The sequence below is a fragment of the Anolis sagrei genome, chromosome 12 (genome assembly GCF_037176765.1).
Source record: "Anolis sagrei isolate rAnoSag1 chromosome 12, rAnoSag1.mat, whole genome shotgun sequence".
Taxonomy (NCBI): domain Eukaryota; kingdom Metazoa; phylum Chordata; class Lepidosauria; order Squamata; family Dactyloidae; genus Anolis; species Anolis sagrei.
The window spans coordinates 4,618,573-4,646,511 of NC_090032.1; the positions used below are offsets into that span (position 1 = coordinate 4,618,573).

At 47.6% G+C, this 27,939-nt stretch overlaps 1 protein-coding gene and 1 long non-coding RNA gene across 3 annotated transcripts in view; one reads left to right on the forward strand and one right to left on the reverse strand.

The window, feature by feature from the left end:
- Positions 1–22,438, forward strand: part of LOC132764189 (methanethiol oxidase-like) — a 53,942-nt gene extending 31,504 nt beyond the window's left edge. Inside the window, exons 2-12 of one of the 2 annotated variants that reach the window (XM_060758072.2) lie at positions 1,493–1,549; positions 1,794–1,906; positions 10,222–10,407; positions 12,873–12,993; positions 13,148–13,330; positions 17,351–17,529; positions 17,775–17,853; positions 17,942–18,063; positions 18,225–18,317; positions 18,509–18,627; positions 21,621–22,438. In XM_060758072.2, the coding sequence (XP_060614055.2) occupies positions 1,493–1,549; positions 1,794–1,906; positions 10,222–10,407; positions 12,873–12,993; positions 13,148–13,330; positions 17,351–17,529; positions 17,775–17,853; positions 17,942–18,063; positions 18,225–18,317; positions 18,509–18,627; positions 21,621–21,783 (1,415 nt within the window). In that variant the 3' untranslated portion in view covers positions 21,784–22,438. The remainder of the gene's footprint in view (positions 1–1,492; positions 1,550–1,793; positions 1,907–10,221; positions 10,408–12,872; positions 12,994–13,147; positions 13,331–17,350; positions 17,530–17,774; positions 17,854–17,941; positions 18,064–18,224; positions 18,318–18,508; positions 18,628–21,620) is intronic. The other variant, XM_067472339.1, reaches the window with a different exon arrangement.
- Positions 22,193–23,599, reverse strand: LOC137097709 (uncharacterized). Its single transcript, XR_010910374.1, has 2 exons — positions 22,397–23,599; positions 22,193–22,260 (listed from the first exon to the last, which is right to left on the reverse strand). It is a non-coding gene; the product is annotated as an uncharacterized lncRNA (long non-coding RNA).
- Between the last annotated feature and the right edge of the window lie 4,340 nt (positions 23,600–27,939).

The window sequence follows — 27,939 nt, forward strand, 5'->3', positions numbered from 1 at the left end:
GTTTGAGTCCACAGTGCTCTCTGGATGTCAGTGAACTAGAACTCCAAAATTCAAGGTCAATGCCAGCAACTGCAACTCCCAAATGTCAAGGTCTATTTTCCCCAGTGGTCACATTTGGGCATATTGAGTATTTGTGCCAAGTTTGGTCCGCAGCCATCATTGTTTGAGTCCACAGTGCTCTCTGGATGTCAGTGAACTGCAACTCCCAAACTCAAGGTCAATGCCCACCAAATCCTTCCAGTATTTTCTCTTGGTCGTGGGAGTTCTGTGTGCCAAGTTTGGTTCAATTTCATTGTTGGTGGAGTTCAGAATGCCCTTTGGTTGTAGGTGCACTATAAATCCCAGCAACTACAACTCCCAAATGTCAAGGTTTATTTCCCCCAAACTCCACCAATGGTCACATTTGGCCATATTGACTATCCATGCCAAGTTTGGTCCACTGTGATCTCTGGATGTCGGTGAACTACAACTCCCAAACTCAAGGTCAATGCCCACCAAATCCTTCCAGTATTTTCTGCTGGTCGTGGGAGTTCTGTGTGCCAAGTCTGGTTCAATTCCATCATTGGTGGAGTTCGGAATGCGCTTTGATTGTAGGTGAACTATAAATCCCAGCAACTACAACTCCCAAATGTCAAGGTCTATTTCCCCCCAAATCCCAATTGTGTTCCCATTTGGGCATATCGATTATCCATGCAAAGTTAGGTCCAGATCCATCATTGTTTGAGTCCACAGTGCTCTCTGGATGTAGGTGAACGACAACTCCCAAACTCAAGGTCAATGCCCACCAAATTTTTCCAGTATTTTCTCTTGGTCGTGGGAGTTTTGTGTGCCGAGTTTGTTTCAATTCAATTGTTGGTGTAGTTCAGAATGTGCTCTGATTGTAGGTGAACTATAAATCCCAAATGACAAAATCAATCCCTCCCAACCCCACCAGTATTCAAATTTGGGCGTATCGGGTATTTGTGCCGAATGAAAATACATCCTGCATATCAGATATTTACACTACCATTCATAACAGAAGTGAAATGATAGTTGTGAAGTAGCAACGAAAATAATGTTCTGGTTGGGGGTCACCACCACATGAGGAACTGTATTAAGGGGTTGCAGCATTAGGAAGGTTGAGAACCACGGTTCTAGACTATTCAAGAATCAGTAAAGATCTCGATCTCTCCCTCTTTCCAATTGTATAGGGCAGTGTGAAAATAATGTTCTGGTTGGGGGTCACCACCACATGAGGAACTGTATTAAGGGGTTGCAGCATTAGGAAGGTTGAGAACCACGGTTCTAGATGATTCAAGAATCAGTAAAGATCTCGATCTCTCCCTCTTTCCAATTGTATAGGACAGTGTGAAAATAATGTTCTGGTTGGGGGTCACCACCACATGAGGAACTGTATTAAGGGGTTGCAGCATTAGGAAGGTTGAGAACCACGGTTCTAGATGATTCAAGAATCAGTAAAGATCTCAATCTCTCCCTCTTTCCAATTGTATAGGGCAGTGTGGCTCATGCCATGGACCCGGTTACGCTTCGCCGTTGGACGCCATGAGAGGTAAGTAGTGCGGTCAACACTTTCCACCCAAAATTAGGTTTCACCTCCTCATGTCCTACAAAATCAGGAGAGTTGGGAAATACAGAGTTCCCTCCCAGACCATCAAAACAACAAAGCTCAAGAACCCCGAGAATGCAACTGAAATGCTAACCTAGGTCTCCAAAGGTGACTTGTGGGGACAATGCTTCATGCATCCTATGATTTCCTGTCTTTAAGATCCTAACACTAGGCTTTGTTTCTGCAGGACCCAGAGAAAAACTGATATACGTACCGTGTATTTTAACCGGAACCGAGTCCCGGCAACCTGACTATTTGGCCACAGTGGACGTCGATCCGGAATCGCCATGTTATTGCAAGGTAAATTGCATTTTATACTATACTATACTCAGCGTTCCCGGGTGTTATTGAGGTTGCTGCCTACTTTCTCCTTTCTCCAGCTCTAAGAGGGCCAACCTCACATTGTCGCCATTGGAATTCTTTGACAATTCTTTGGATTGTAATAAGGTCTCTTATATAGCAATATGTATTTCCTGATATTGTCCCAAAGTTGTAAATTACCGATAGACTTGGGTTGTTGTAGGTTTTTTCTAGAGGCATTCTCTCCTGACGTTTCACCTGCATCTATGGCAAGCATCCTCAGAGGTGAATGCTTGCCATAGATGATGGCAAAACGTCAGGAGAGAATGCCTCCAGAACATGGCCATATAGCCCGAAAAAACCTACAACAACCCGGTGATTCCAGCCATGAAAGCCTTCGACAATATACCAATAGACTTCTTCCATCCTGAAACATGTTGATTTCGTCTCAGTTTCCGGGCAGATGTTGACTCTTCATAACTGGTGTTAGCCTTGTGTTGACTTCCTTCTTAACACTGTAAACATTTCCTTAACTTAAAGACTGTTTCTAATTAATGTAAACACATTTTTTGCCCCCAAAAGTTCATCAAGTCAGTAAATGTCGACAGTTAATCATTTGTCACAGTTCTTTTATCAATGTCAGCAGGTTAGCAACTTTTAATTACAGTTCAGCAAGCAGGCAGTTAGTCATTGCAGGCCTTAATATTTTTAGAATGGTGTCTTCAAAATTATTAGCTCATATTCATTCATTCTTTTCAATCAATTCCATATATCATATTTCATTGTGACGTTTTCCCCCCTTTGCTCTGGGCCCGAATTATTTGGTGTCTTGAATTGTTTTAAGTTGGATCATAAAGGATCTGTGTGCCAAGTTTGGCCCAGATCCATCATGCCACAGAGGAGCCTTTGTGATACAAGCATACATACATACGTACAGTGATTCCTCACTTATTGCTCACTTATTCCTCACACTTATTGCGGGTGTTCCATTCCAGGACCACCTGGATAAGTGAAAATCCGTGATAAGTGAAAATCTGTGAAGTAGGGACGCTCCGCCCACTCGACTGGGCAGAGTGTTCCTACTTCGTGACGGCCTCCTCCTCCCCACTTCCGCTGCTCCCTGCCTTGGAGGCCCTTTCCTCACTAGGCTGGTGCCCAGTCTGACGAGGAAAGAACAGGGAGTAGTGGAGGCAGTGAGGAGGAGGATACCGCCGCTGAGGCCCTCTTTGGTGGTGGCGGCCTCCTCCTTGCAGCTTCTGCTGCTCCCCAACTCGGAGGTCCCTTCCTCACCAGGCTGGGAGCCCAAACCTGGTGCCCAGTCTGGAGAGGAAGGAACAGGGAGTAGTGGAGGCAGTGAGGAGGAGGACACCGCCACCGAGGCCCTCTTCGATGGTGGCAGCCTTCTCCTCCTTGCCACTTCCACTGCTCCCCATCTCAGAGATCCCTTCCTTGCCAGGCTGGGTACCCAAGGGGCCTCCAAGGTGGGGTAGGGACACTCCACCCACTCGGCGGTGGCCTCCTCCTCCTCGCCACCTCTACTACTCCCCGCCTCGGAGACCCCTTGGGTCCTAGCCTGGGGAGGAAGGAACAGGGAGCAGCGGAGGTGGCAAAGAGGATGCCAACCACCGAGGCCCTCTTAGGTGGCAGTGGCCTCCTCCTCCTTGCAGCTTCTGCTGCTCCCCAACTCAGAGATCCCTTCCTCACCAGGCTGGGAGCCCAAACCTGGTGCCTAGTCTGGAGAGGAAGAAACAGGGAGTAGTGGAGGCAGTGAGGAGGAGGACACCACCGCCGAGGCCCTCTTCGGGGGTGGCAGCCTCCTCCTCCTCGCCACCTCCACTGCTCCCCATCTCAGAGGTCCCTTCCTTGCCAGGCTGGGCACCCAAGGGGCCTACAAGGCAGAGTAGGGACACTCTGCCCATTTGGTGGTGGCCTCTTCCTCCTCGCCACCTCTACTGCTCCCCGCCTCAGAGACCCCTTGGGCCTTAGCCTGGTGAGCAAGGAACAGGGAGCAGCGGAGGTGGCGAAAAGGACGCCACCACCGAGGCCCTCTTAGGTGGTGGTGGTGGCCTCCTCCTCCTTGCAGCTTCTGCTGCTCCCCAACTCAGAGGTCTCTTCCTCACCAGGCTGGGAGCCCAAGCTTGGAACAAGGAGTAGTGGAGGCTGTGAGGAGGAGGACACTGCCACCGAGGCCCTCTTCGGTGGTAGCAACCTTCTCCTCCTCGCCACCTCCACTGCTACCTATCTTGGAGGTTCCTTCCTCACCAGGCTGGGCACCCAAGGGGCCTCCGAGGTGGGGTAGGGACACTCTGCCCATTTGGTGGTAGCCTCCTCCTCCTCGCCACCTCTGCTGCTCCCCATCTCAGAGGTCCCTTCCTTGCCAAGCTGGACACCCAAGGGGCCTCCAAGGTGGGGTAGGGACACTCTACCCACTCGGTGGTGGCCTCCTCCTCCTCGCCACCTCTACTGCTCCCCACCTCGGAGACTCCTTGGGCCTCAGCCTGATGAGGAAGGAACGGGGAGCAGCTATACAGTGTTCTCTTACTGCTCCCCGCGAAACAGCGAGTCCGCAGTAAGCGAACCTCGAAGTAGCAAGGGAACACTGTACATACTTTTTTGTAGAAAGATGATCTTGCAAGCAATCCAGCTAAAATCTCCTTTTAATTTCTGGTATCTGTTGACCCTATCACAGGGTTTTCCTGCCCGGATTTGCCTCCCTTTGAGGCTGAGAGAGTACGACCTTCCCCATGGCACCCAAGAGGTTTCCATGATCAAACAGAATTTTGAACCTAGGTTTCCAGAGTCCAAAACCACTACAAACTGGAACACTTTGCTTACGAGGTGCTTTGAAAACCTCCAGATGCTATCAGGAGCCTAGATATTAAAGAGAGTGTAATAAGCAAACTATAAATCTCCAAGCCCTTTCAAGATAAGGAGCGCTTCCCTCCGGCAGTCTTTAACGTTCCCATTGCAGCTGGGCTCAGCGTTTTCTGACAAGCGTTATGTAAAAGAGGTCTAATTGTGTTGGCGTAATTAAGCGCTTGATGAGACCCAGGTTTAAATATCTTCTTGGCACAGAAATCAGTCGAGTGGCCTCGAGGGAGTCACGCTCTCTCAGCCTCAAAGGAAGACCTGCAGCTGGAGAGAGAATTAAGGATCGCCGAGATATAAGGCACCCAGTATCTCATAAAGGAAAAATACAGTGGCGTCGCCGAGAACACAGCTTCGAGGCAGCTGCTTCGAAGCCTTGCAAATGGGTGCCGACGTGCCTGATTTAAATGTAGAGGCTTCTCAATGCCGGTTCTAGAGGGAGTGCAGCTTCTCAACTCTGGTTCTAGAGGGAGTGCAGCTCCTCAATGCCAGCTCTAGAGTGAGTGGTGGCTTCTCAATGCTGGATCTAGAGGGAGTGGCGGCTTCTCAATGCCGGTTCTAGAGGGAGTGCAGCTTCTCAACTCTGGTTCTAGAGGGAGTGCAGCTCCTCAATGCCAGCTCTAGAGTGAGTGGTGGCTTCTCAATGCTGGATCTAGAGGGAGTGGCGGCTTCTCAATGCCGGTTCTAGAGGGAGTGCAGCTTCTCAACTATGGTTCTAGAGGGAGTGCAGCTCCTCAATGCCAGCTCTAGAGCGAGTGGTGGCTTCTCAATGCTGGATCTAGAGGGAGTGGCGGCTTCTCAATGCCGGTTCTAGAGGGAGTGCAGCTTCTCAATGCCAGCTCTAGAGTGAATGGTGGCTTCTCAATGCCAGTTCTAGAGTGAGTGGCGGCTTCTCAATGCCTGTTCTAGAGGGAGTGCAGCTTCTCAATGCCAGCTCTAGAGCGAGTGGTGGCTTCTCAATGCCTGTTCTAGAGGGAGTGCAGCTTCTCAATGCCAGCTCTAGAGCGAGTGGTGGCTTCTCAATGCCAGTTCTAGAGGGAGTGGCGGTTTCTCAATGCTGGTTCTAGAGTGAGTGGCAGCTTCTCGACTCCAAGGATTCTGGGATAAAGCCAATTATCTTGATCCCTCGTAGTCTGGGTTTAGGTCCGGTCACAGAACGGAGATGGTTTTGGTCGCCTTGGTGGATGACCTCTGCAGAGAACTAGATGGGGGAGTGTGTCCCTGATGGTTCTCCTGGATCTTTCAGCGGCTTTCGATACCATCAACCATGGTATTCTTCTGGGTCAGCTCTCTGGAATAGGTTTCTCCAGAATGGCTCCTTCCTGGAGGATCGTACCCAGAAGGTGAAGCTGAAGGACACCTTCTTGGATCCTTAGCCATTGACCTGTGGGGTCCCGCAAGGTCCCATTCTCCCCCCTCCCCCTGCTTTTCAATATTTATGTGACACTGCTGGGTGAGGCCATCCAGAGTTTTGGAGTTGGGTGCCACCTCTACGCAGATGACACCCAACTCTACTACTCTTTTCCACCTCATTCCAAGGAAGCTCTCCAGATCCTGGGCCAGTGGATGGCAGCCGTGATGGACTGGATGAGGGCTAGCTAGGTGAGGCTCAATACAGACAAGATAGAGGTCCTCCTGGTCAGTCGTGAGGTTTTGGAGTTGGGTGCCACCTCTATGCAGTTCACACTCAACTCTACTACTCTTTTCCACCTCATTCCAAGGAAGCTTCCCAGATCCTGGACCAGTTTCTGACAGCTATAATTGACTGGATGAGGGCTAACAAGTTGACACTCAATCCAGACAAGATAGAGGTCCTCCTGGTCAGTCGTGAGGTTTTGGAGTTGGGTGCCACCTCTATGCAGATGACACCCAACTCTACTACACTTTTCCACCTAATTCTAAGGAAGCTCCCACAGATCCTGGGCCAGTGGATGGAAGCTGTGATGGACTGGATGAGGGCTAACAAGCTGAGGCTCAATCCAGACAAGATAGAGGTCCTCCTGGTCAGTCATGGGGTATTGGAGTTGATATCTCGCTTTTATCTCTTGATCGAGTCATAAAGGTAGACTACATATGAACACAGAGGCTCCATTAGCCATCCCGATTAGTTGCCGACGACAGCAAAAGACTCCATTAATGTCTCTCATCTGCCGACTATGATATCTCTTTTAACCACAGGGGAAGAAAAACACAAGAGAAGCCAAGAATGTCAATATAATACAGATTTCACATAAAGATCTGGGCACAAATTAACTGGGAGACAATAAAGAGAGTAGTTTCTTCCTGCCTGAGGTTCCTTTGTGGGCTTAATAACTCTGGGTTGGGTGAGAAATGACTTCTTCCGTAGGACTAGCATTGCCACGGAGTACCTGGGCATGCTCCTAAAAGAAATACAGTCAAAATTGATGCCTACCTAAATCATGTGGGCTGCAACACCTGAGAATTAGGAGCAACCAAGTGGGGTGGAAGCCATGTTCTCTGGTTTTGTGATGATCTCAAAGCTCAGCTGAGCATGGCATACTCTCCAAGACCAGGGAAGAGGCAGTTGGGATGGTGCCAGGGCTTTCCACCCACATCACAGACATAATTGAGTTCTGCCTGGCTGCTCATCTCTCCTTTCAAAGTCAGGGCAATGGCAGTTGGGATGGAGAAAGAGTGTTTCATCCTGACTGCTCTTCTCTCCATCTGAGGCCAGGACAGCGGCATTTGACTGATGAGTCTAAGCATGTATGGCTATCAAAACCAGGGCAGTGTCAGTCAAGATGGAACTGCTGAAAGGCAATGGCAGTTAGGGTCAAAACGATAGCCCTTCTCCTATTGCTAGACAAAGGAATGATGGAGCTGGATCTGCCTGCTCTGCATTTGTTTGAAGGCCAGGCAATGGCAGTTGGGATGGAACAAGGGCACTCCATCCTGGCTGCTCATCTCTCCCTCCAAGGGCAGGGCATCGGTAGTTGGGATGGAGATCGGCCATTGTATTATGGCTGCTCTCCTCCTCCAAGGTCAGTACAGTGGCAGTTGGAATGGAACAAGGGCATTCCATCTTGGCTGCTCTTCTCTCCCTCCAAGGGCAGGGCATCAGTAGTTGGAATTGAGATAGGGCATTGCATTATGGCTGCTCTCCTCCTCCAAGATCATATCATAGTCGGCAGTTGGGATAGAACAAGGACATTCCATCCTGGCTGCTCTTTTCTCCCTCCAAACCCAAGCCAATGGCAGCTGGTATGAAGAAAGAGCATTTCATCCTGGCTGCTCTTTTCACCCTCCAAGGTCAGGGCAGTAGCAGTAGGATGGTCGCTCTTCTGTCCCTCGAAAGCCAGATCAATGGCAGCTTGAATAGAGAAAGATTATTTCATCCTGGCTGCTCTTCTCTCCCTCGAAGGCCAGGCAATAACAGGTGGGATGGAGATTGGGCATTACGTCATGGCTGCTCTCCTCCACTTCCAAGGTCAGTACAGTCGCAGTTGGGATGGAACAAGGGCACTCCATCCTGGCTGCTCTTCTCTCCCTCCAAGGGCAGAGCATCAGTAGTTGGGATGAAGATCGGGCATTGTGTCATGGCTGCTCTCCTCCTCTTCCAAGGTCAGTACAGTGGCAGTTGGAATGGAACAAGGGCATTCCATCTTGGCTGCTCTTCTCTCCCTCCAAGGGCAGGGCATCAGTAGTTGGAATTGAGATAGGGCATTGCATTATGGCTGCTCTCCTCCTCCAAGATCATATCATAGTCGGCAGTTGGGATAGAACAAGGACATTCCATCCTGGCTGCTCTTTTCTCCCTCCAAACCCAAGCCAATGGCAGTTGGTATGAAGAAAGAGCATTTCATCCTGGCTGCTCTTTTCACCCTCCAAGGTCAGGGCAGTAGCAGTAGGATGGTCGCTCTTCTGTCCCTCGAAAGCCAGATCAATGGCAGCTTGAATAGAGAAAGATTATTTCATCCTGGCTGCTCTTCTCTCCCTCGAAGGCCAGGCAATAACAGGTGGGATGGAGATTGGGCATTACGTCATGGCTGCTCTCCTCCACTTCCAAGGTCAGTACAGTCGCAGTTGGGATGAAAGAAGGGCACTCCATCCTGGCTGCTCTTCTCTCCCTCCAAGGGCAGAGCATCAGTAGTTGGGATGAAGATCGGGCATTGTGTCATGGCTGCTCTCCTCCTCTTCCAAGGTCAGTGCAGTAGCAGTTGGGATGGAACAAGGGCATTTCACCCTGGCTGCTCTTCTCTCCCTCCAAACCTAGGGCAGTGGCATTTGGAATGGAGAAAGAGCATTTCATCCCAGCCACTCTTTTCCCCCACCAAGGTAAGGGCAGTAGCAGTAGGATGGTTGCTCTTCTTTCCCTCGAAGGCCAGGTCAATGGCAGCTGGGATGGAGTAAGGGTATTTCATCCTGGCTGCTCTTCTTTCCCTCGAAGGCCAGGCAATAACAGGTGGGATGGAGATTGGGCATTGCGTCATGGCTGCTCTTCTCTGCCTCCAAGGCCAAGGCAGTGGTGGTTAGGGTGGAGAAAGGGCTTATTATTATTATTATTATTATTATTATTATTATTATTCTCATCCTGCTGCTCTTCTTTCCCCCGAAGGCCAGGCAATGACAATTGAGATGGAGAAAGAGCATTTCATCCTGGGCTGCTCTTCTCTCCCTCCAAAGCTAGGGCAATGGCAGTTGGAATGGAGGAAGAACATTTTATCCTGGCCACTCTTTTCACCCTCCAAGATCAGGGCAGTAGCAGTGGGATGGCTGCTCTTCTTTCCCTCGAAGGCCAGGTCAATGGCAACTGGGATAGAGAAAGGTTATTGCATCTTGGCTGCTCTTCTTTCCCTCAAAAACCAGACAATAACAGGTGGGAAGGCGATAGGGCATTTCATCCTGGCTGCTCTTCTTTCCTTCGAAGGCCAAGGCAGTGGCGGTTGAGGTGAAGAAAGGGCTTCTCATCCTGCTGCTCTTCTTTCCCCCAAACGACAAGCAATGACAGTTGGGATGGCGAAAGAGCATTTCATCCTGGCTGCTCTTCTCTCCCTCCGAAACCAGGGCAGTAGCAGTAGGATGGCAAAAGGGCATTTAATCCTGACTGTTCTTCTTTTTCTCGAAGGTCAGACAATAAGAGATAGGATGGAGAACGGGTTCCCCATCCTGCTGCTCTTATTTCCCTCAAAGGCAAGGCAATGACAGTTGGGATGGAGATAGGACAGTTCATCCTGGCTGTTCTTTTCCCCCTCCAAGGCAGTGGTGGTTAGAGTGGAGGATCTAGGACATTACAGGATATAGGAATGATGGATATGTGCCCACTTGATCTTCTCTCCCTCTGAGACCAGGGCAGTGGCAGTTGGAGTCGGGTGGATAATTTTTGCTCCTTCCATGTATATTTAGTGAGTGGGATTTTGCTGCCCATATTTGGTCTTTCACTGACCATTTAATTTTTTAATGCTACATCCTCCCTATCTTTACGACAGGTTATCCACCGTCTGCAAATGCCTTACTTGGATGACGAACTACACCACTCGGGCTGGAACGCCTGCAGCAGCTGCTTCGGGGACACCAGCAAGGAACGCAACCGCCTCGTCCTGCCGTGCCTGGGCTCTGGCCGCGTTTATGTGGTGGACACGGGCACTGACCAGTATGCTCCCAGCTTGTGCAAAGTACGTCAAGGAATTGTATGGGGAAACAATCAGTGGAATGAATGCAGTCCAGCACCACTTCAACCTTCAAGGCTCAATGCTATGGAGTCCTGGGAGTTGTAGTTTGATGAACAGCAGCATATTTGGGCAGAGAAGGTGAAAATACAACTTTCAGGATTCCAAAACATTCATCCATGGCAATCAAAATGGTATCAAACTGCATTAAGGCTATAATATAGAAGATTATATTAGTAACTGTCCCCTGGCCCCTCTCTCTTCATTCTGGCCCAGAGCCAGACTTGGTGTTAGGGGGAGGGCCCCCCAACTGATGGCATAGGCAGGAGACAAGATGGAACTGTCCCCTGGCCCCTCGCTCTTCACTCTGGCCCAGAGCAGCACCTGGTGCTAGGGGGAAGAGGTCCCCAACTGATGGCATATGCAGGAGACAAGGTGGAACTGTCCCCTGGCCCCCTCTCTCTTCACTCTGGCCCAGAGCAGCAGTTGGTCCTGGGGGGAGGGGTCCCCAACTGATGACATATGTAGGAGACAAGATGGAACCGTCCCCTGGCCCCTTCTCTCTTCACTCTGGCCCAGAGCAGCAGTTGGTGCTGGGGGGAGGGGTCCCCAACTGATGACATATGTAGGAGACAAGATGGAACCGTCCTCTGGCCCCCTCTCTCTTCACTCTGGCCCAGAGCAGCACTTGGTACTGGGGGGAGGGGTCCCCAAATGATGACCTATGCGGGAGACAAGAAGGAACTGTCCCCTGGCCCCCTCTCTCTTCACTCTGGCCCAGAGTGGCAGCTGGTGCTGGGGGAGGGGTCCCCAACTGATGACATATACGGGAGACAAGACAGAACTGTCCCCTGGCCCTCTCTCTCTTCACTCTGGCCCAGAGTGGCAGCTGGTGCTGGGGGAGGGGTCCCCAACTGATGACATATACGGGAGACAAGACAGAACTGTCCCCTGGCCCTCTCTCTTCACTCTGGCCCAGAGCCGCACTTGGTGCTGTGGGGAGGGGTCCCCAACTGATGACATATGCAGGAGACAAGATGGAACTGTCCCCTGGCCCCGTCTCTCTTCACTCTGGCCCAGAGCTGCACTTGGTTCTGCGGGGAAGGGGTCCCCAAGTGATGACATATGCGGGAGACAAGATGGAACTGTCCCCTGGCCCCCTCTCTCTTCATTCTGGCCCAGAGCCACACTTGGTGCTGTGGGGAGGGGTCCCCAACTGATGACATATGCAGGAGACAAGATGGAACTGTCCCCTGGCCCCGTCTCTCTTCACTCTGGCCCAGAGCTGCACTTGGTTCTGCGGGGAAGGGGTCCCCAAGTGATGACATATGCAGGAGACAAGATGGAACTGTCCCCTGGCCCCCTCTCTCTTCATTCTGGCCCAGAGCCACACTTGGTTCTGGGGGGAGGGGTCCCCAAATGATGACTTATGCAGGAGACAAGATGGAACTGTCCCCTGGCCCCCTCTCTCTTCACTCTATCCCAGAGCGGCACTTGGTGCTGGGGGGAGAGGTCCCCAACTGATGACATATGTGGGAGAAAAGACAGAACTGTCCCCTGGCCCCCTCTCTCTTCACTCAGGCGCAGAGCAGCCGTTGGTGCTGGGGGAAAGGGTCCCCAACTGATAACATATGCAGGAGACCAGATGGAACTGTCCCCTGGCCCGCTCTCTCTTCACTCTGGCCCAGAGCTGCACTTGGTACTGGGGGGAGGGGTCCCTAACTGATGTCATATGCGGGAGACGAGGTGGAGCTGTCCCCTGGCCCCCTCTCTCTTCACTCTAGCCCAGAGCTGTACTTGGTTCTGGGAGGAGGGGTCCCCAACTGATGACATATGCGGGAGACAAGGCGGAACTGTTCCCTGGACCCCTCTCTCTTCACTCTGGCCCAGAGCCACACTTGGTGCTGTGGGGAGGGGTCCCCAACTGATGACATATGCAGAAGACAAGGTGGAACTGTCCCCTGGGCCCCCCTCTCTTCATTCTGGCCCAGAGCTGAACTTGGTTCTGCGGGGAAGGGGTCCCCAAGTGATGACATATGCGGGAGACAAGATGGAACTGTCCCCTGGCCCCCTCTCTGGCCCAGAGCCACACTTGGTGCTGTGGGGATGGGTCCCCAACTGATGACATATGCAGGAGACAAGATGGAACTGTCCCCTGGCCCCCTCTCTCCTCACTCTTGCCCAGAGCCGCACTTTGTGCTGGGGGGAGGGGTTTCCAACTGATGACATAGGCTGGAGACAAGGTGGAACTCTCCCCTGGCCCCCTCTCTCTTCACTCTAGCCCAGAGCCGTACTTGGTTCTGGGGGGAGGGGTCCCCAGCTGATGACATATGCGGGAGACAAGGTGGAACTGTTCCCTGGATCCCTCTCTCTTCACTCTGGCCCAGAGCAGCCGTTGGTGCTGGGGGGAGCCTTGCATAGGACTGAATGATGAATTGACCTGTTTTCTCTCTTTCTAACTCACTCGACAGATCATTGAGCCCCGAGAAATCATCGAGAAAACCAACTTGAGTTTCTTGCACACCTCACATTGCTTGGGCAGCGGAGAGGTTATGATCAGCGGCATTGGAGACGCATTTGGCAACGGAATAGGTACAATCAGTCAGCCCACCACATTAGGGGGTAGCCACACATATACCCCAAACCTGCCAGTATTTTAACACATAACCTGCCTTGAATCCCAATCATTTGGATAATAATAATAATAATAATAATAATATTGCTCTTGCAAATAAACAAACTCCAGGTGGACTTCTCCTTCTGGACGCGGAAACCTGGGAAGTGAAAGGGACCTGGGACTGCCCGGAAGATGGACCCGTCCAGATGTATGACTTTTGGTACCAGCCACGGCACAACGTCCTGATCACCACCGAATGGGGGGAGCCCAAGTTCTTTATTGACGGGTTCAAAACAGAAGATCTGAGAAAAGGTGAGAAGGATGTAGAAGTTCTAGTAGACCACAAGCTGAATACAACCCAACAGTTGGATGCGGCACCTTAAAAAGCTAATACGATTCTAGGCTGCAGTATGGCATCCAGATTGAGGGAAGTCACAGCAGAGTAACTTATTCGCAGCATGACCCAGTCAAAAATGATAAAAAAGAACAAAAACACATAGGCCAATGTTATTATCTCTTCCTTAGGAGGCTTTTCTTTGTAGCATAATAACATGGTTACACTATTTACAACAACAAGGCTTCCATAACACGCACAAAGTTCTTTTACTTCCTTCTTTGCTTCCATGCTGGGCTTCTTATGCAGCTAAACAGCTTCGTTCTCACAGAGAGTTAAACAGGAGCTTCACACAGGAGCTTTACACACAGCAGCCTTCACACTGGAGCTTCCTACACGATGGTCTTCAACCTGGGGCTTCTCTCAGAGAAGCTTCTCACACCAGGCCTTCTCATACTAATCTCACACTGAGGCCTTTCTCACACTGAGGCCTTCTCACACTAGGGCTCTCTCGGATCGACACCTCTCTCACACTGAGACAAACTAACACTGAGGCCTTCTCACACTGAGGGCTCTCTCAGACTGACACCTCTCTCCCACTGAGACGAACTAACACTGAGGGCTCTCTCAGACTGACACCTCTCTCACACTGAGACGAACTAACACTGAGGGCTCTCTCAGACTGACACCTCTCTCACACTAAGACTAAGGTTTCCATAACACAAACCAAGTTTTTTTATACTTTCTTCTTTGCTTCTATACTGGGCTTCTTTCTTATGCAGATAAACAGCTTTGCCCTCACAGAGCCTCTTCTCACACCCAAGTTGCACAGGAGCTTCACACAGTAGCTTTACACACACCAGCCTTCACACTGGAGCTTCCCACACGATGGTCTTCAACCTGGGGCTTCTCTCAAAGAACCTTCTCACACCAGGCCTTCTCATACTCACCTCACCCTGAGGCCTTTCTCACACTGAGACCTTCTCACACTAGGGCTCTCTCAGACTGACACCTCTCTCACACTGAGACAAACTAACGCTGAGGCCTTCTCACACTGAGGGCTCTCTCAGGCTAACACCTCTCTCATACTGAGACGAACTAACATTGAGGGCTCTCTCAGACGGACACCCCTCTCACACTGAGACGAAGGTTTCCTTAACATGAACAAAGTTTTTTATATTTCCTTCTTTGCTTCTATACTGGGCTTCTTTCTTATGCAGATAAACAGCTTTGCCCTCACAGAGCCTCTTCTCACACCCAAGTTGCACAGGAGCTTCACACAGTAGCTTTACACACACCAGCCTTCACACTGGAGCTTCCCACACGATGGTCTTCAACCTGGGGCTTCTCTCAAAGAAGCTTCTCACACCAGGCCTTCTCATAGTAACATTGAGGCCTACTTCACAGTGAGGCCTTTCTCCCACTGAGGCCTTCTCACACTGAGGGTTCTCTCAAACTGACACCTCTCTCACACTGAGATGAACACTGAGAGTTTTGGGGTGCGATGTCATCTGTACGCAGATGATGTCCAACTCTATCACTCTTTCCCACCTGCCACTAAGGAGGCTGTTCAGGTCATGAACTGGTGCTTGGCCGCTGTCACGGACTGGATGAGGGACAACAGATTGAAACTAAATCCAGACAAGACAGAGGTACTCCTGGTCAGTCGTAAGACCGAACAGGGTACGGGGTTACAGCCTGTGCTGGACGGGGTCACACTCCCCCTAAAAGCACAGGTACGCAGTCTGGGAGTTCTCCTGGATTCATCGCTGAGCCTGGAACCCCAGGTTTCAGCGGTGGTCAGGGGAGCATTCGCACAATTAAAACTTGTGCGCCAGCTGCGTTCGTACCTTGGGAGGGCTGACTTGGCCACGGTAGTACACGCTTTGGTTACATCCCGCTTAGATTACTGCAACGCTCTCTACGTGGGGTTGCCTCTGAAGACTGCCCGGAAGCTGCAGCAAGTACAACGCGCTGCAGCCAGATTACTAACGGGTGCAGGGTACAGGGAGCACACCACTCCGCTGTTACTCGAACTCCACTGGCTGCCGATTAGCTTCCGAGCACAATTCAAAGTGCTGGTATTAACCTATAAAGCCCTAAACGACTCCGGCCCTGTTTACCTCTCCAAACATATTCTCCCCTATGAACCATCAAGACCACTAAGATCGTCTGTAGGGGCCCTGCTCTCGGTCCCTCCGCCTGCACAAGCATGGCTGGTGGGGACGAGGGACAGGGCCTTCTCGATGGTGGCCCCTCGACTTTGGAACTCCCTGCCATTAGAGATCAGAACTGCCCCCTCCCTCATGACGTTCAGGAAACTAACAAAGACCTGGTTGTGGAATGCGGCATTTGATAACTGATTTAATTCTTTGCCCACATGAAAGGAGGATGATGAATGGGATTGTGATGGTGTCGGACGATTTGGCTCTTTTAACTGGGATGATAATGTTTTAACGTGTATAGTGCTGATATTTTAACTGTGTAATGAAGTAGCATTGTGTTGTTATTGTATATTTTTGTATGTTAACACATGTTGTGAACCGGTCCGAATCCCTCTTTGAAGGTGAGAGGGTCGGTATATAAAACCTCGAAATAAATAATAATAAATAAAATAACTAACACTGAGGCCTTCTGTTAGGGATTCCTCATCTTTCGGGGGGAGAAGGGTAGGGTATAAATATAGGAAATAAATAAATAATAAAGGGGAGCAGGGAAGTGCTCAGGAATTGGAGGGGGAAGGGAAATCAGACAATGAGGTTTTAGAAGTGCCCACATTTCTGGAGAGGCAAAAGGAAACAGCACAGACGGCGTTCAGCTAGAATAACTGCTAGAAACGCCGAGGTAATTGGGAGCCGCCCTAGCACATCCTGCGTAGGGAATTCAGGGCTATAAATCAGAAGCAGGAGCAGTTAGCTTTTGTTTGTAACAATCACTCTGATGCTGATGTTTTCGCTCCAATTCAACTTGCTTCGAGTCTGCTTCTAAGGATTTATTGATCATTGCCCATTGTCTGATGTAAGACTGCTGTTTCTTTTGGAATTTATCCGAGACTTTAGTTTTGTGTCTGCATTAAGACTTCCTTGCTTACTTTTGCATTTTCAACTGCATTTGCTGTTCTTTTGTGTTTACTGAAGCAAAGCATTTGTCTTTTACTTTCTATGTTGTATTAAGGCTGCTCTTGAAGGGCAAATCAGGGCACCTTTTCACACTGAGGGCTCTCTCAGAATGACACCTCTCTCACACTGAGACGAACTAACACTGAGGCCTTCTCACACTGAGGGCTCTCTCAGACTGACAACTCTCTCACACTGAGCGAACTAACACTGAGGCCTTCTCACACTGAGGGCTCTCTCAGACTGACCTCTCTCACACTGAGATGAACTAACACTGAGGCCTTCTCACACTGAGGGCTCTCTCAGACTGACACTTCTCTCACACTGAGACGAACTAACACTGAGGGCTCTCTCAGACTGACACCTCTCTCACACTGAGATGAACTAACACTGAGGGCTCTCTCACACTGAGACGAACTAACACTGAGGGCTCTCTCAGACTGACACCTCTCTCACACTGAGATGAACTAACACTGAGGCCTTCTCACACTGAGGGCTCTCTCAGATTGACACTTCTCTCACACTGAGACGAACTAACACTGAGGGCTCTCTCAGACTGACACCTCTCTCACACTGAGATGAAAAAACACTGAGGCCTTCTCATGCTGAGGCCTCCTAACAAACTGGGGCCCTCTAACAGTCTGAGGCCCTTCTCCCACAGAGACCTCTTACAGACTGAAGGCCACTAAACGACAGGCACACCTACTTATATTGAACTGCAGCTTTTGCTGAGTCATTGTATCCATTTAACCCTTTCAGTGCTTGACTCACATTTTTGTAATTCAAAATACCGAGTTAATTTTAATATTTCTGACAGTCATAGTCCTACTCTATTCTGCTTTGGTCAGACTTGAAATAATCCTGGATCGTGTTTGTCTGCAGGGCGCTACGGCCGCTACCTCAACATCTGGGACTGGACCACCCACCGCCTCCTCAAGTCGATTGACGTGGGTGAAGATTCGGCCCCGCTGGAGATCCGCTTCTTGCACAACCCCGACTCGACCCACGGTTTCGTGGGCTGCACACTGGAGAGCTCCATCCACCATTTCTTTAAGACAGAGGTGAAAAAGGGAAAGGGTTAGGGTTAGGGAGGATGGCCACATCAGAGAGGTGTCAGTCTGAGAGAGCCCTCAGTGTGAGAAGGCCTCAGTGTGAGAAAGGCCTCAGTGTGAGGTTAGTGTGAGAAGCTTCTTTGAGAGAAGCCTCAGGCTGAAGACCATTGTGTGGGAAGCTCCAGTGTAACCTGGGTGTGAGAAGAGGCTCATTTTTCTGGCCACCTCATTGGTCAATTTGGTTTTCCCTGCAGGACGGATGCTGGACGGCTGAGAAAGTGATCCAAGTCCCGAACAAGAAAGTATCGGGATGGACCTTTCCCGAAATGCCAGGTTAGTAACAAGAAAGCCTGGCAGAAGGGGGTTTAACTGGATGTTCCTTGGGGTCTCCTGTGACTCAATGACCCTGCTCCTTTTCAAGGATTCATTGTCGATATCATCATCTCCATGGATGACCAGTACATGTACTTCAGCAACTGGGTGCATGGCGATGTCCGGCAATACGATATCAGCAACCCGCACTGTCCCAAACTAGTCGGGCAGGTAAGCTTGCAACCTTCTCTTATTATATGTTTCCAGATGATGGATCCTATAACTTGGGGGTTAGGGATGATGGGAGCTGTTGTAAAAGGTCAGGGATCCCCAATTTATTCACTCCCCTTGTTTTCCGTGCATAACTGACCGTGTCTCTTTGGGATCTTTAGGTGTTTGTGGGGGGAAGCATTGCGAAAGGGGGTCCTGTAACCGTCCTTGAGGATCCGGAGCTGGACTCCCAACCCGATCCCTTTGTGATCCAGGTAAGGTCTGAAACGGATGGTGAACGGGGCGGATTTGGGTTTCGGAGATTTCAGTTTCTGAATAGAAATCCACTTCCTGCAGTCATTTAGAGAAGCCTGCTGAGAAAACTGGCCTTTCCGTATTTCCATGTTTCCTGGTCCTTTTGGCATGTTTCCTAATCTTGGGGCTATTTCTTCCCCGGGGTCTTTAGGGCAAGAAGGTCCAAGGAGGGCCTCAAATGCTGCAGCTGAGCTTGGACGGCCGCCGCCTCTTCGTCACCAACTCTCTTTACACGCCTTGGGACAAGCAGTTTTATCCCGATATGGTCAAGTAAGAGCGGCCAACTTGCTTCTTATCATCCAATTAACTGACTTCAGACAGTTGTTTCTGCTTCAGTAGCGGCTCTTCTCTTTACTTACATTTCACTCATTGCAATAACATTTAGCAAGGGAGAAGAGCCAAGAGACAGAGTAATGGCGTCTGTTCTATTTATACCCCACTGTTAACAGCTCATTAATTCTGTGTCCAGCCTTCTAGTGTCCAGACATTTTCCTTGTCTGCTCCACACATGCTTCAAAATGTTCCACAGATTAACTCCTTCATAGCTAGCAGCATGGACATTTTAAACATCTATATAAATAAAAATGTAATGTTCGTTTGTGGGATTAACAGAACTCAAAAACCACTGGACGAATTGATACCAAATTTGGACACGAGACACCTAACAACCCAATGTATGTCCTTCGCTCAAAAAAATTGATTTTGTCCATTGGGAGTTGTAGTTGCTGGGATTTATAGTTCACCTACAATCAAAGAGCATTCTGAACTCCACCAATGATGGAATTGAACCAAACTTGGCACACAGTTCTCCCATGACCAACAGAAAATACTGGAAGGGTTTGGTGGGCAGTGTCCTTTGGTTTTGGAGTTGTAGTTCACCTAAATCCAGAGAGCATTGTGGACTCAAACAATGATGGATCTGGACCAAACTACACGAATACTCAATATACCCAAATGTGAACACTGGTGGAGTTTGGGGAAAATAGAATCTTGACAATTGGGATTTGTAGTTCACCCACAATCACAGAGCATTCTGAACACCACCAACAATAGAACTGGGCCAAACCTCCCACACAGAACCCCTATGACCACCAGAGTGGGCCACAGCAATGCGTGGCAGGGGATGGCTAGTGTATAATATATATAGTGTTCCCTCACTTATTGTGGGGGTTCCGTTCCAGGACTTCTGTTAGGGATTCCTCATCTTCGGAAGAGGAAGGGGAGCAGGGAAGTGCTCAGGAACTGGAGGCAGAAGAAGAATCAGGCAATGAGGTTTTGAAAGTGCCCACATTTCTAGAGAGACTAATAGAGACAGAGCACAGACGGCGTTCAGCTAGGATAGCTGCTAAAAACGCTGAGCTAATTGGGAGACGCCCTAGCACCTCCTGCGTGGGGAATTCATGGCTATAAATCAGTAGCAGGAGCTGTCAGCTTTCGCTGGTAACAACGACCTTGATACTGATGTTTTCACTCCAATGGAATCGGCTTTGTGTCTGCTGATTATTGCCTGTTGTCTGATGGAAGACTGCTGTTTTTGAAGGGGCAACTCAGGACAACTTCCCGCGATAAGTGAAAATCCGCAAACAGGGACACTAATATACATTTTAATATATTTTTATACATTGGTTTAATATCAGGAATGCCTTGTCCGACTTACCGGGTAAGGGCCGTTGCGGCTGTGGGCACCCACCCGTCGACCATACTGCTTGCAGAGGGGTTCTTCTTCCCAGAAGTCCCCTTCGTGGCGGGAAGTTTCCCGCTGCTTGGCTGGCTGGCCAACCAGCAGCAGGCCCCAGCCCGCCCCTGGATTGGCCAGGGCCAGCTTTCCCACCTTGCCTCGGGATCCCTGCGGAGGCCACCAGAGGCCCAGGACAGCTGTTGGGGTGAAGTGGGGAAGCTGGCCCTGGCCCACCAGCGGCACGCCCCGCCAGTTTCCCCATCTTGCCCCGGTAGCCTTTCCAAGACAGCCCTGCGGAGGCTGAGAGAGTGTGACTTATCGGTGTAATGTCAATATACAGTGTTCCCTTGCTTATTGCTGGGGTTAGGTTCCAGGACCTCCTGCAATAAGTGAAAAACCGCGATGTAGGGATGCACTATTTATTTTAATATTTATACATTATTTTAGTACTTAAACACGATATTAAGTCTTTATAACCTTAAAATAAAGTGAAGGAAAGGAAGGAAAGACCAAGGCTGGAGGGAGGGAGGACTGAGGAGAGAGAAGTGGTGGCAAAACCCCACAAAACAGTCAAAACACCATGATATATATTTTAAATTAATATTTTTTGAAATCCGCGAAACAGTGAGTCCGCAATAAGCGAACCGCGAAGTAGCACTGTACAGTGTTCCCTCGCTATTTCACGCACTCTCTGTTTAGTGGAGAGGGCTGAGAATTAATATTTTTAACATATTTTTATACATTTTGTGATTTTAAAACCACAAAATGTATAAACATATAATAAAAATACTAGCCGTCCTCTGCCATACGTTACTGTGGCCCACATGGGGGTTCTGTGTGGGAGTTTTGGCCCAATTGTATTGTTGGTAGGATTCAGAATACACTGTGATTGTAGGTGAACTATAAATCCCAGCAACTACAACTCCCAAATGTCAAGATTCTATTTACCCCAAACTCCACCGGTGTTCACATTTGGACATATCGAGTATTCGTGTAGAGTTTGGTCCAGATCCATCATTGTTTGAGTCTACAGTGCTCTCTGGATGTGGGTAAACTACAACTCCAAAACCAAAGGACACTGCCCAACAAACCCTTCCAGTATTTTCTGTTGGTCATGGGAGAACTGTGTGCCAAGTTTGGTTCAATTCCATCCTTGGTGGGGTTCAGAATGTTCTTTGATTGTAGGTGAACTATAAATCCCAGCAACTACAACTCCCAAATGACAAAATCATTGTTTTGAGTGAAGGACATACATTGGGTTGTTAGGTGTCTTGTGTCCAAATTTGGTATCAATTCGTCCAGTGGTTTTTGAGTTCTGTTAATCCCACAAACGAACATTACATTTTTATTTATATAGATTAATTCTCAATCCTAACCGCGAAACAGAGAGTCCGTGGAAAGCGAACCGCGAAACAGCGAGGGAACACTGTATATTGACATTACACTGATAAGTCACACTCTCTCAGCCTCACAGGAAGGCCTGTTTACATCCATCCCAGAAAACCTCGTGATAAGGTGGCCATGGGTTGGAAACAACTCGATGGCACACAATCGTGACTTTCGCCCCGCATTATGTCTTTTCCAGGGGAGGTTCGGTCATGCTCCAGCTGGATGTGGACACCGAGCATGGCGGCCTTTGCGTGAACCGAGAATTCCTGGTGGATTTCGGGCAAGAACCATTCGGTCCGGCTCGGGCGCATGAGATGCGCTACCCCAGTGGGGACTGCACCTCCGACATCTTTGTGTAGCATGCATCTTTTCCAAGTTGCCTTCATTCTTTGTTCAATGCTTGCTGTCATGACTCCTTGAAAGTCGTGCCGTTCAACATGAGACATACAATTGTACTAGCGCATATTCCCATTGTTCTCTGGGTGCCTGCTTCCTCCCTTCTCCAGCTCTGAAAGGGTTTAGCTCACAATGTCTCCATGGCAATGCTCTGGCAACGATGGGTAGGCTCTCTTTGTGACTCTTTCCTTTCTTCCTTCTCCCTCCCTCTCTCTTATCTTCCTTTCTTCCCTTGCTTTTCAACATACACCTTCCCTCTCTTTCCTTTTCTTTTCACTTCCTTTCTTTCTCTTCCCTTCTTTTTCTCTCTTATCTCCCTCCTTCCCTTTTTTCCTGCCTTCTCTCTCCCACCTTTTTCTTTCTTCTCCATCCCTCCCTCCCTTCCTACTGTTTTCCTTTGTTTGCTACATTTTCACTTTCTTTCCTTTTCATTTACTTCCCTTCTTTTTCTCTCTTATTTCCCTCCTTCCCTTCTTTTCCTTCCTTCTCTCTCTCATCTTTTTCTTTCTTCTCCATCCCTCCCTTCCTACTGTTTTCCTGTTTGCTACATTTTCACTTTCTTTCCTTTTCATTTACTTCCCTTCTTTTTCTCTCTTATCTCCCTCCTTTCCTTCTTTTCCTTCCTTCTCTCTCCCACCTTTTTCTTTCTTCTCCATCCCTCCCTCCCTTCCTACTGTTTTCCTTTGTTTGCTAGATTTTAACTTTCTTTCCTTTTCATTTCCTTCCTTCCCTTCTTTTTCTCTTATCTCCCTCCTTCCCTTCTTTTCCTTCCTTCTCTCTCTCACCTTTTTCTTTCTTCTCCATCCCTCCTTCCCTTCCAACTGTTTTCCTTTGTTTGCTACATTTTCACTTTCTTTCTTTCCTTTTCACTTCCTTCCCTTCTTTCCCCTTCTTTTTCTCTCTTATTTCCCTCCTTCCCTTCTTTTTCTTCCTTCTTTCCTTCTCTTTGTTTGCTACATTTTCTCTTTCTTTCCTTCCTTCCTACCTTCATACACATGACCCTTTTCTTTCCCAGGGATATCACTAAAGGGCCACTTCACCTAGCAACAGCCAATCAGGTGGCATCACAGAGGGCCACTTCACCTAGGAACGATCTTTGTTGTACAAACAGATAAACAAACATGTCTACTTTGTGTTATTGAAGGCTTTCGTGGCTGGAATTGCTGTGAGTTTTCCAGGCTCTCTGGCCATGTTCTAGTAGCATTCTCTCCTGACGTTTCACCCACATCTATGGCAGAGCTTGTGAGGTCTGTTGGAAACTAGGCAAGTGGGGTTTGTATATCCGTGGAATAATGTCCAGGGTGGGAGAAAGAACTCTTTGTCTGCTTGAGGCAAGTGTGAATGTTGTAATTGGCCACCTTGATTAGCACTGAATTGCCTTGCAGCTTCAAAGCCTGGCTGGTTGCTTCTGGGGGGGTCCTTTCTTGGGATGTGTTAGTGGGCCACCTTGATTAGCAAAGATAAGTAAACAGTTCATGCATCCATTTTTATATTAAATAGGGAAAAACAAGTCTTTTGCATATAACCAACTAGAAGCTTTGTATGCTGATGACGGGAAAACCTGACGTAATAAATACCGTGTTAAACATGTGATGTCCAGTGACTTTTTGAAGGTGGAATCATTTGAGTTTTGTTTGAGGAACTACGACTTCCCTGTTAGCCAATATCACTCGTCAGGGTAATAATTATTGTTTGAGGTTTCCGCTTATGAAATAGTTTGGGGATTAAGATTGCCAGATCAGGATAATCCCTGATTTCCGGTCCAAAATGGGATGCCTGTGGATGTCCCCATTTGATGGCGAAACCTGGAGCATTACTCATAAGGTTGGCATCTATTGTCCTCGTTGCAATAATAATCTATATAAATAAAAATGCAATGTTCGTTTGTGGGATTAACAGAACTCAAAAACCACTGGATGAATTGACACCAAATTTGGACACAAGACACCTAACAACCCAATTTATGCCCTTCACTCATAAAAACACTGAAAAACACACCAGAAGAGACTTTAAAAGCCAATAAATAAATAAATAATGCATTACAAAAAAATTGATTTTGTCATTTGGGAGTTGTAGTTGCTGGGATTTATAGTTCACCTACAATCAAAGAGGATTCTGAACCCCACCAATGATGGAATTGAACCAAACTTGGCACACAGTTCTCCCATGACCAACAGAAAATACTGGAAGGGTTTGGTGGGCAGTGTCCTTTGGTTTTGGAGTTGTAGTTCACCTACATTCAGAGAGCACTGTGGACTCAAACAATGATGGATCTGGACCAAACTCTACACAAATACTCAATATGCCCAAATGTGAACACTGGAGGAGTTTGTGGAAAATAGAATCTTGACATTTGGGAGTTGTAGTTGCTGGGATTTATAGTTCACCTACAATCACAGAGCATTCTGAACCCCACCAACGATAGAATTGGGCCAAACCTCCCACACAGAATCCCCATGTGGACCACAGCAACACGTGGCAGGGGACGGCTAGTATCTATATAAATAAAAATGTAAAGTTTGTTTGTGGGATTAACCTAACTCAAAAACCACTGGACAAACTGACAACAAATTTGGACACAAGACGCTTAACAACCCAATTTATGCCCTTCACTCATAAAAACACTGAAAAACACACCAGAAGAGACTCAAAAAGCCCAAAAAATGCATTACAACGCATGCGCAAAACCACATATATATATATACGCAAACACACATATATACACATATACACAAATATACATACACACATGTATATGTGTGTGTATATGTGTATATAAGTATATACACATATACATTTACAAAGTGCATATGCACAGACTGGGCCACAGCAACATGTGGCAGGGAACGGCTAGTCTATATAAATAAAAATATAATGTTCATTTGTGGGATTAATGTAACTAAAAAACCACTGGGGGAATTGACACCAACTTTGGACACAAGACACCTATCAGGCCAACGAGTGACCATCACTCATAGAAACACTGAAAAACACAGCAGAAAAGACTTAAAGAGTCAAAAAATAAAAATTACAACGCATGTGCAAAACCACAGATATACATATATACACATATATATATATATACACTTACTACTTACTTAGGCGATCCCTCGTTGGACGAGTAAGATGGTCTTCCATCATGGGTTTCCTTGTGGGTCCGCATGTGGCTGTGGAGCCCTATTCTTGCTCTGCATCTTCTTCCGCAGTGAGGGCATTGGTTTCCAGGTGGAAGGCGGTCCCGGTCGGGGTTGGCTTGACGCGCCTTCCTCCTGGCACGTTTCTCTCTTTCACCCTCCACTCGTGCCTCCTCGAATTCTGCAGCACTGCTGGTCACAGCTGACCTCCAGCTGAAGCGCTCAAGGGCCAGGGCCTCCCAGTTCTCAGTGTCTATGCCAGAGTTTTTAAGGTTGGCTTTGAGCCCATCTTTAAATCTCTTTTCCTGTCCACCAACGTTCCGTTTTCCATTCTTGAGTTCGGAGTAGAGCAACTGCTTTGGGAGACGGTGGTCAGGCATCCGGACAACGTGGCCTGTCCAGCGGAGTTGATGTTGGAGGACCATTGCTTCAATGCTGGTGGTCTTTGCTTCCTCCAGCACGCTGACGTTTGTCCGCTTGTCTTCCCAGGAGATTTGCAGGATTTTCCGGAGGCAGCGCTGATGGAATCGTTCCAGGAGCTGCATGTGACGTCTGTAGACAGTCCACGTCTCACAGGCATATAGCAGGGTTGGGAGGACAATAGCTTTATAGACAAGCACCTTAGTATCCCTACGGATGTCCCGGTCCTCAAACACTCTCTGCTTCATTCGGGAAAATGCTGCACTTGCAGAGCTCAGGCGGTGTTGTATTTCGGCGTCGATGTTGACTTTGGTGGAGAGGTGGCTGCCAAGGTAGCGGAAATGGTCGACATTTTCTAATGTTACACCATTAAGCTGTATCTCTGGCATTGGAGAGGGATGGGCTGGCGACTGCTGGAACAGCACTTTGGTTTTCTCGATGTTCAGTGACAGGCCAAGCTTTGTGTATGCTTCTGCACACACACACATATACACACACAAAACACATATACAAAGACTGGGCCACAGCAGTCTGTGTAAATGTGTTTTGTTTGTATATATGTGTTTTGTGTGTGTGTTATTATTATTATTATTATTATTATTGTATAATAATAATAATAATACACACATAAAGCAGATTCTGGGATGTTACAGAGCATCCCTCTTGCTAGGATGGATCATGAAACAAATGTAAAATACACAATATGACAGATGCTTCTTATATATATATATATATATATATATATATATATATATATATATACTCAGGGGCGGCTCAACCATTACGCAAAGTAAGCATTTGTACTATAGTTTTTGCCCAGGGGTGCTCTTGAGGTGCTCTTGGGGGAAAATATACCTTGACATATGCGAGTTGTAGTTACTGGGATGTATAGTTCACCTACAATCAAAGAGCATTCTGAACTCCACCAATGATGGAATTGAACCAAATATGGGGTGGAAAATATACCTTGACATATGCGAGTTGTAGTTACTGGGATGTATAGTTCACCTACAATCAAAGAGCATTCTGAACTCCATCAATGATGGAATTGAACCAAATATGGGGTGGAAAATATACCTTGACATATGCGAGTTGTAGTTACTGGGATGTATAGTTCAACTACAATCAAAGAGCATTCTGAACTCCACCAATGATGGAATTGAACCAAATATGGGGTGGAAAATATACCTTGACATATGCGAGTTGTAGTTACTGGGATGTATAGTTCACCTACAACCAAAGAGCATTCTGAACTCCACCAATGATGGAATTGAACCAAATATGGGGTGGAAAATATACCTTGACATATGCGAGTTGTAGTTACTGGGATGTATAGTTCACCTACAACCAAAGAGCATTCTGAACTCCACCAATGATGGAATTGAACCAAATATGGGGTGGAAAATAGACCTTGACATATGTGAGTTGTAGTTACTGGGATGTATAGTTCACCTACAATCAAAGAGCATTCTGAACTCCACCAATGATGGAATTGAACCAAATATGGCACACAGAACTCCCATGATGAACAGGAAATATATATCGGTGATTGGTTGGGGGAGCACGAAAATACTGTTTGCTTACCGTTGAAAATTACCTCTGTATATATTCATATATTACATACTGTGTATAAATACAAGTAGCAGACTGTGGAGTGTTTACCTTGGCTGCAAGAGATGCTCTAGCCTTCTAGGATGCCTCGTGGCCAGATCAGAGACAGTCGTGCTACAAATGCAAAATATATATCCAATATCACCCCTGTAGATATTTATACATATATATATATATATATATGAATATACTTTATAAACACAAAGAGCTGATTTTAGAGACTTTGCATTGCATCCCAGTTGAGACGATGCCTCATGGCTTGATTGGAGAAAAAGTGTGATACAAATACAGAACATACAATATGATTGTGGTTTTTTTATATATGTCTACTTATGATATATGAACGTGCAAATTTTGGAGATTTTATTTCACATTATTCCTATACAATACACAATACATAATATACTGATAATGCATCTCAAGCAAACTTGCCCAACACGACAAACTTTGAGTATTGACGGAGTTTCAGGGGGCGAACCTGGCGTGATGGGAGTTGTAGTTCACTCACAACCTTATGCATTTTGTAAAATTTTAAAATAATGACTTTTTCAAATAACCCGGGCAACGCTGGGGACCCAAACTAGTGTGTGTGTGTGCATGTGTGTGTGTATCTCGCACACAATATAATACTATATATATAGATATAGATAAGATAGGATACATAAAACATATGGCAGGAAGCTATATATGTATGTGTGTGTGTTTATTTGTGTGTGCTTGGCTATATATATATGTGTGTGTGTGTGTGTGTGTGTGTGTGCGTGTGTGTAATATATGTTATAATAGACATTAAATTATAATGTAGTATCATATATATAGCCATAGACATATAATTATATTATAATATAATATACATGTATTATAGTGTGTGTGTGTGTGTATATATATATATATATCTCACACAATATAATATTATAGATATAGATATAGATAAGATAGGATACATAAAATATA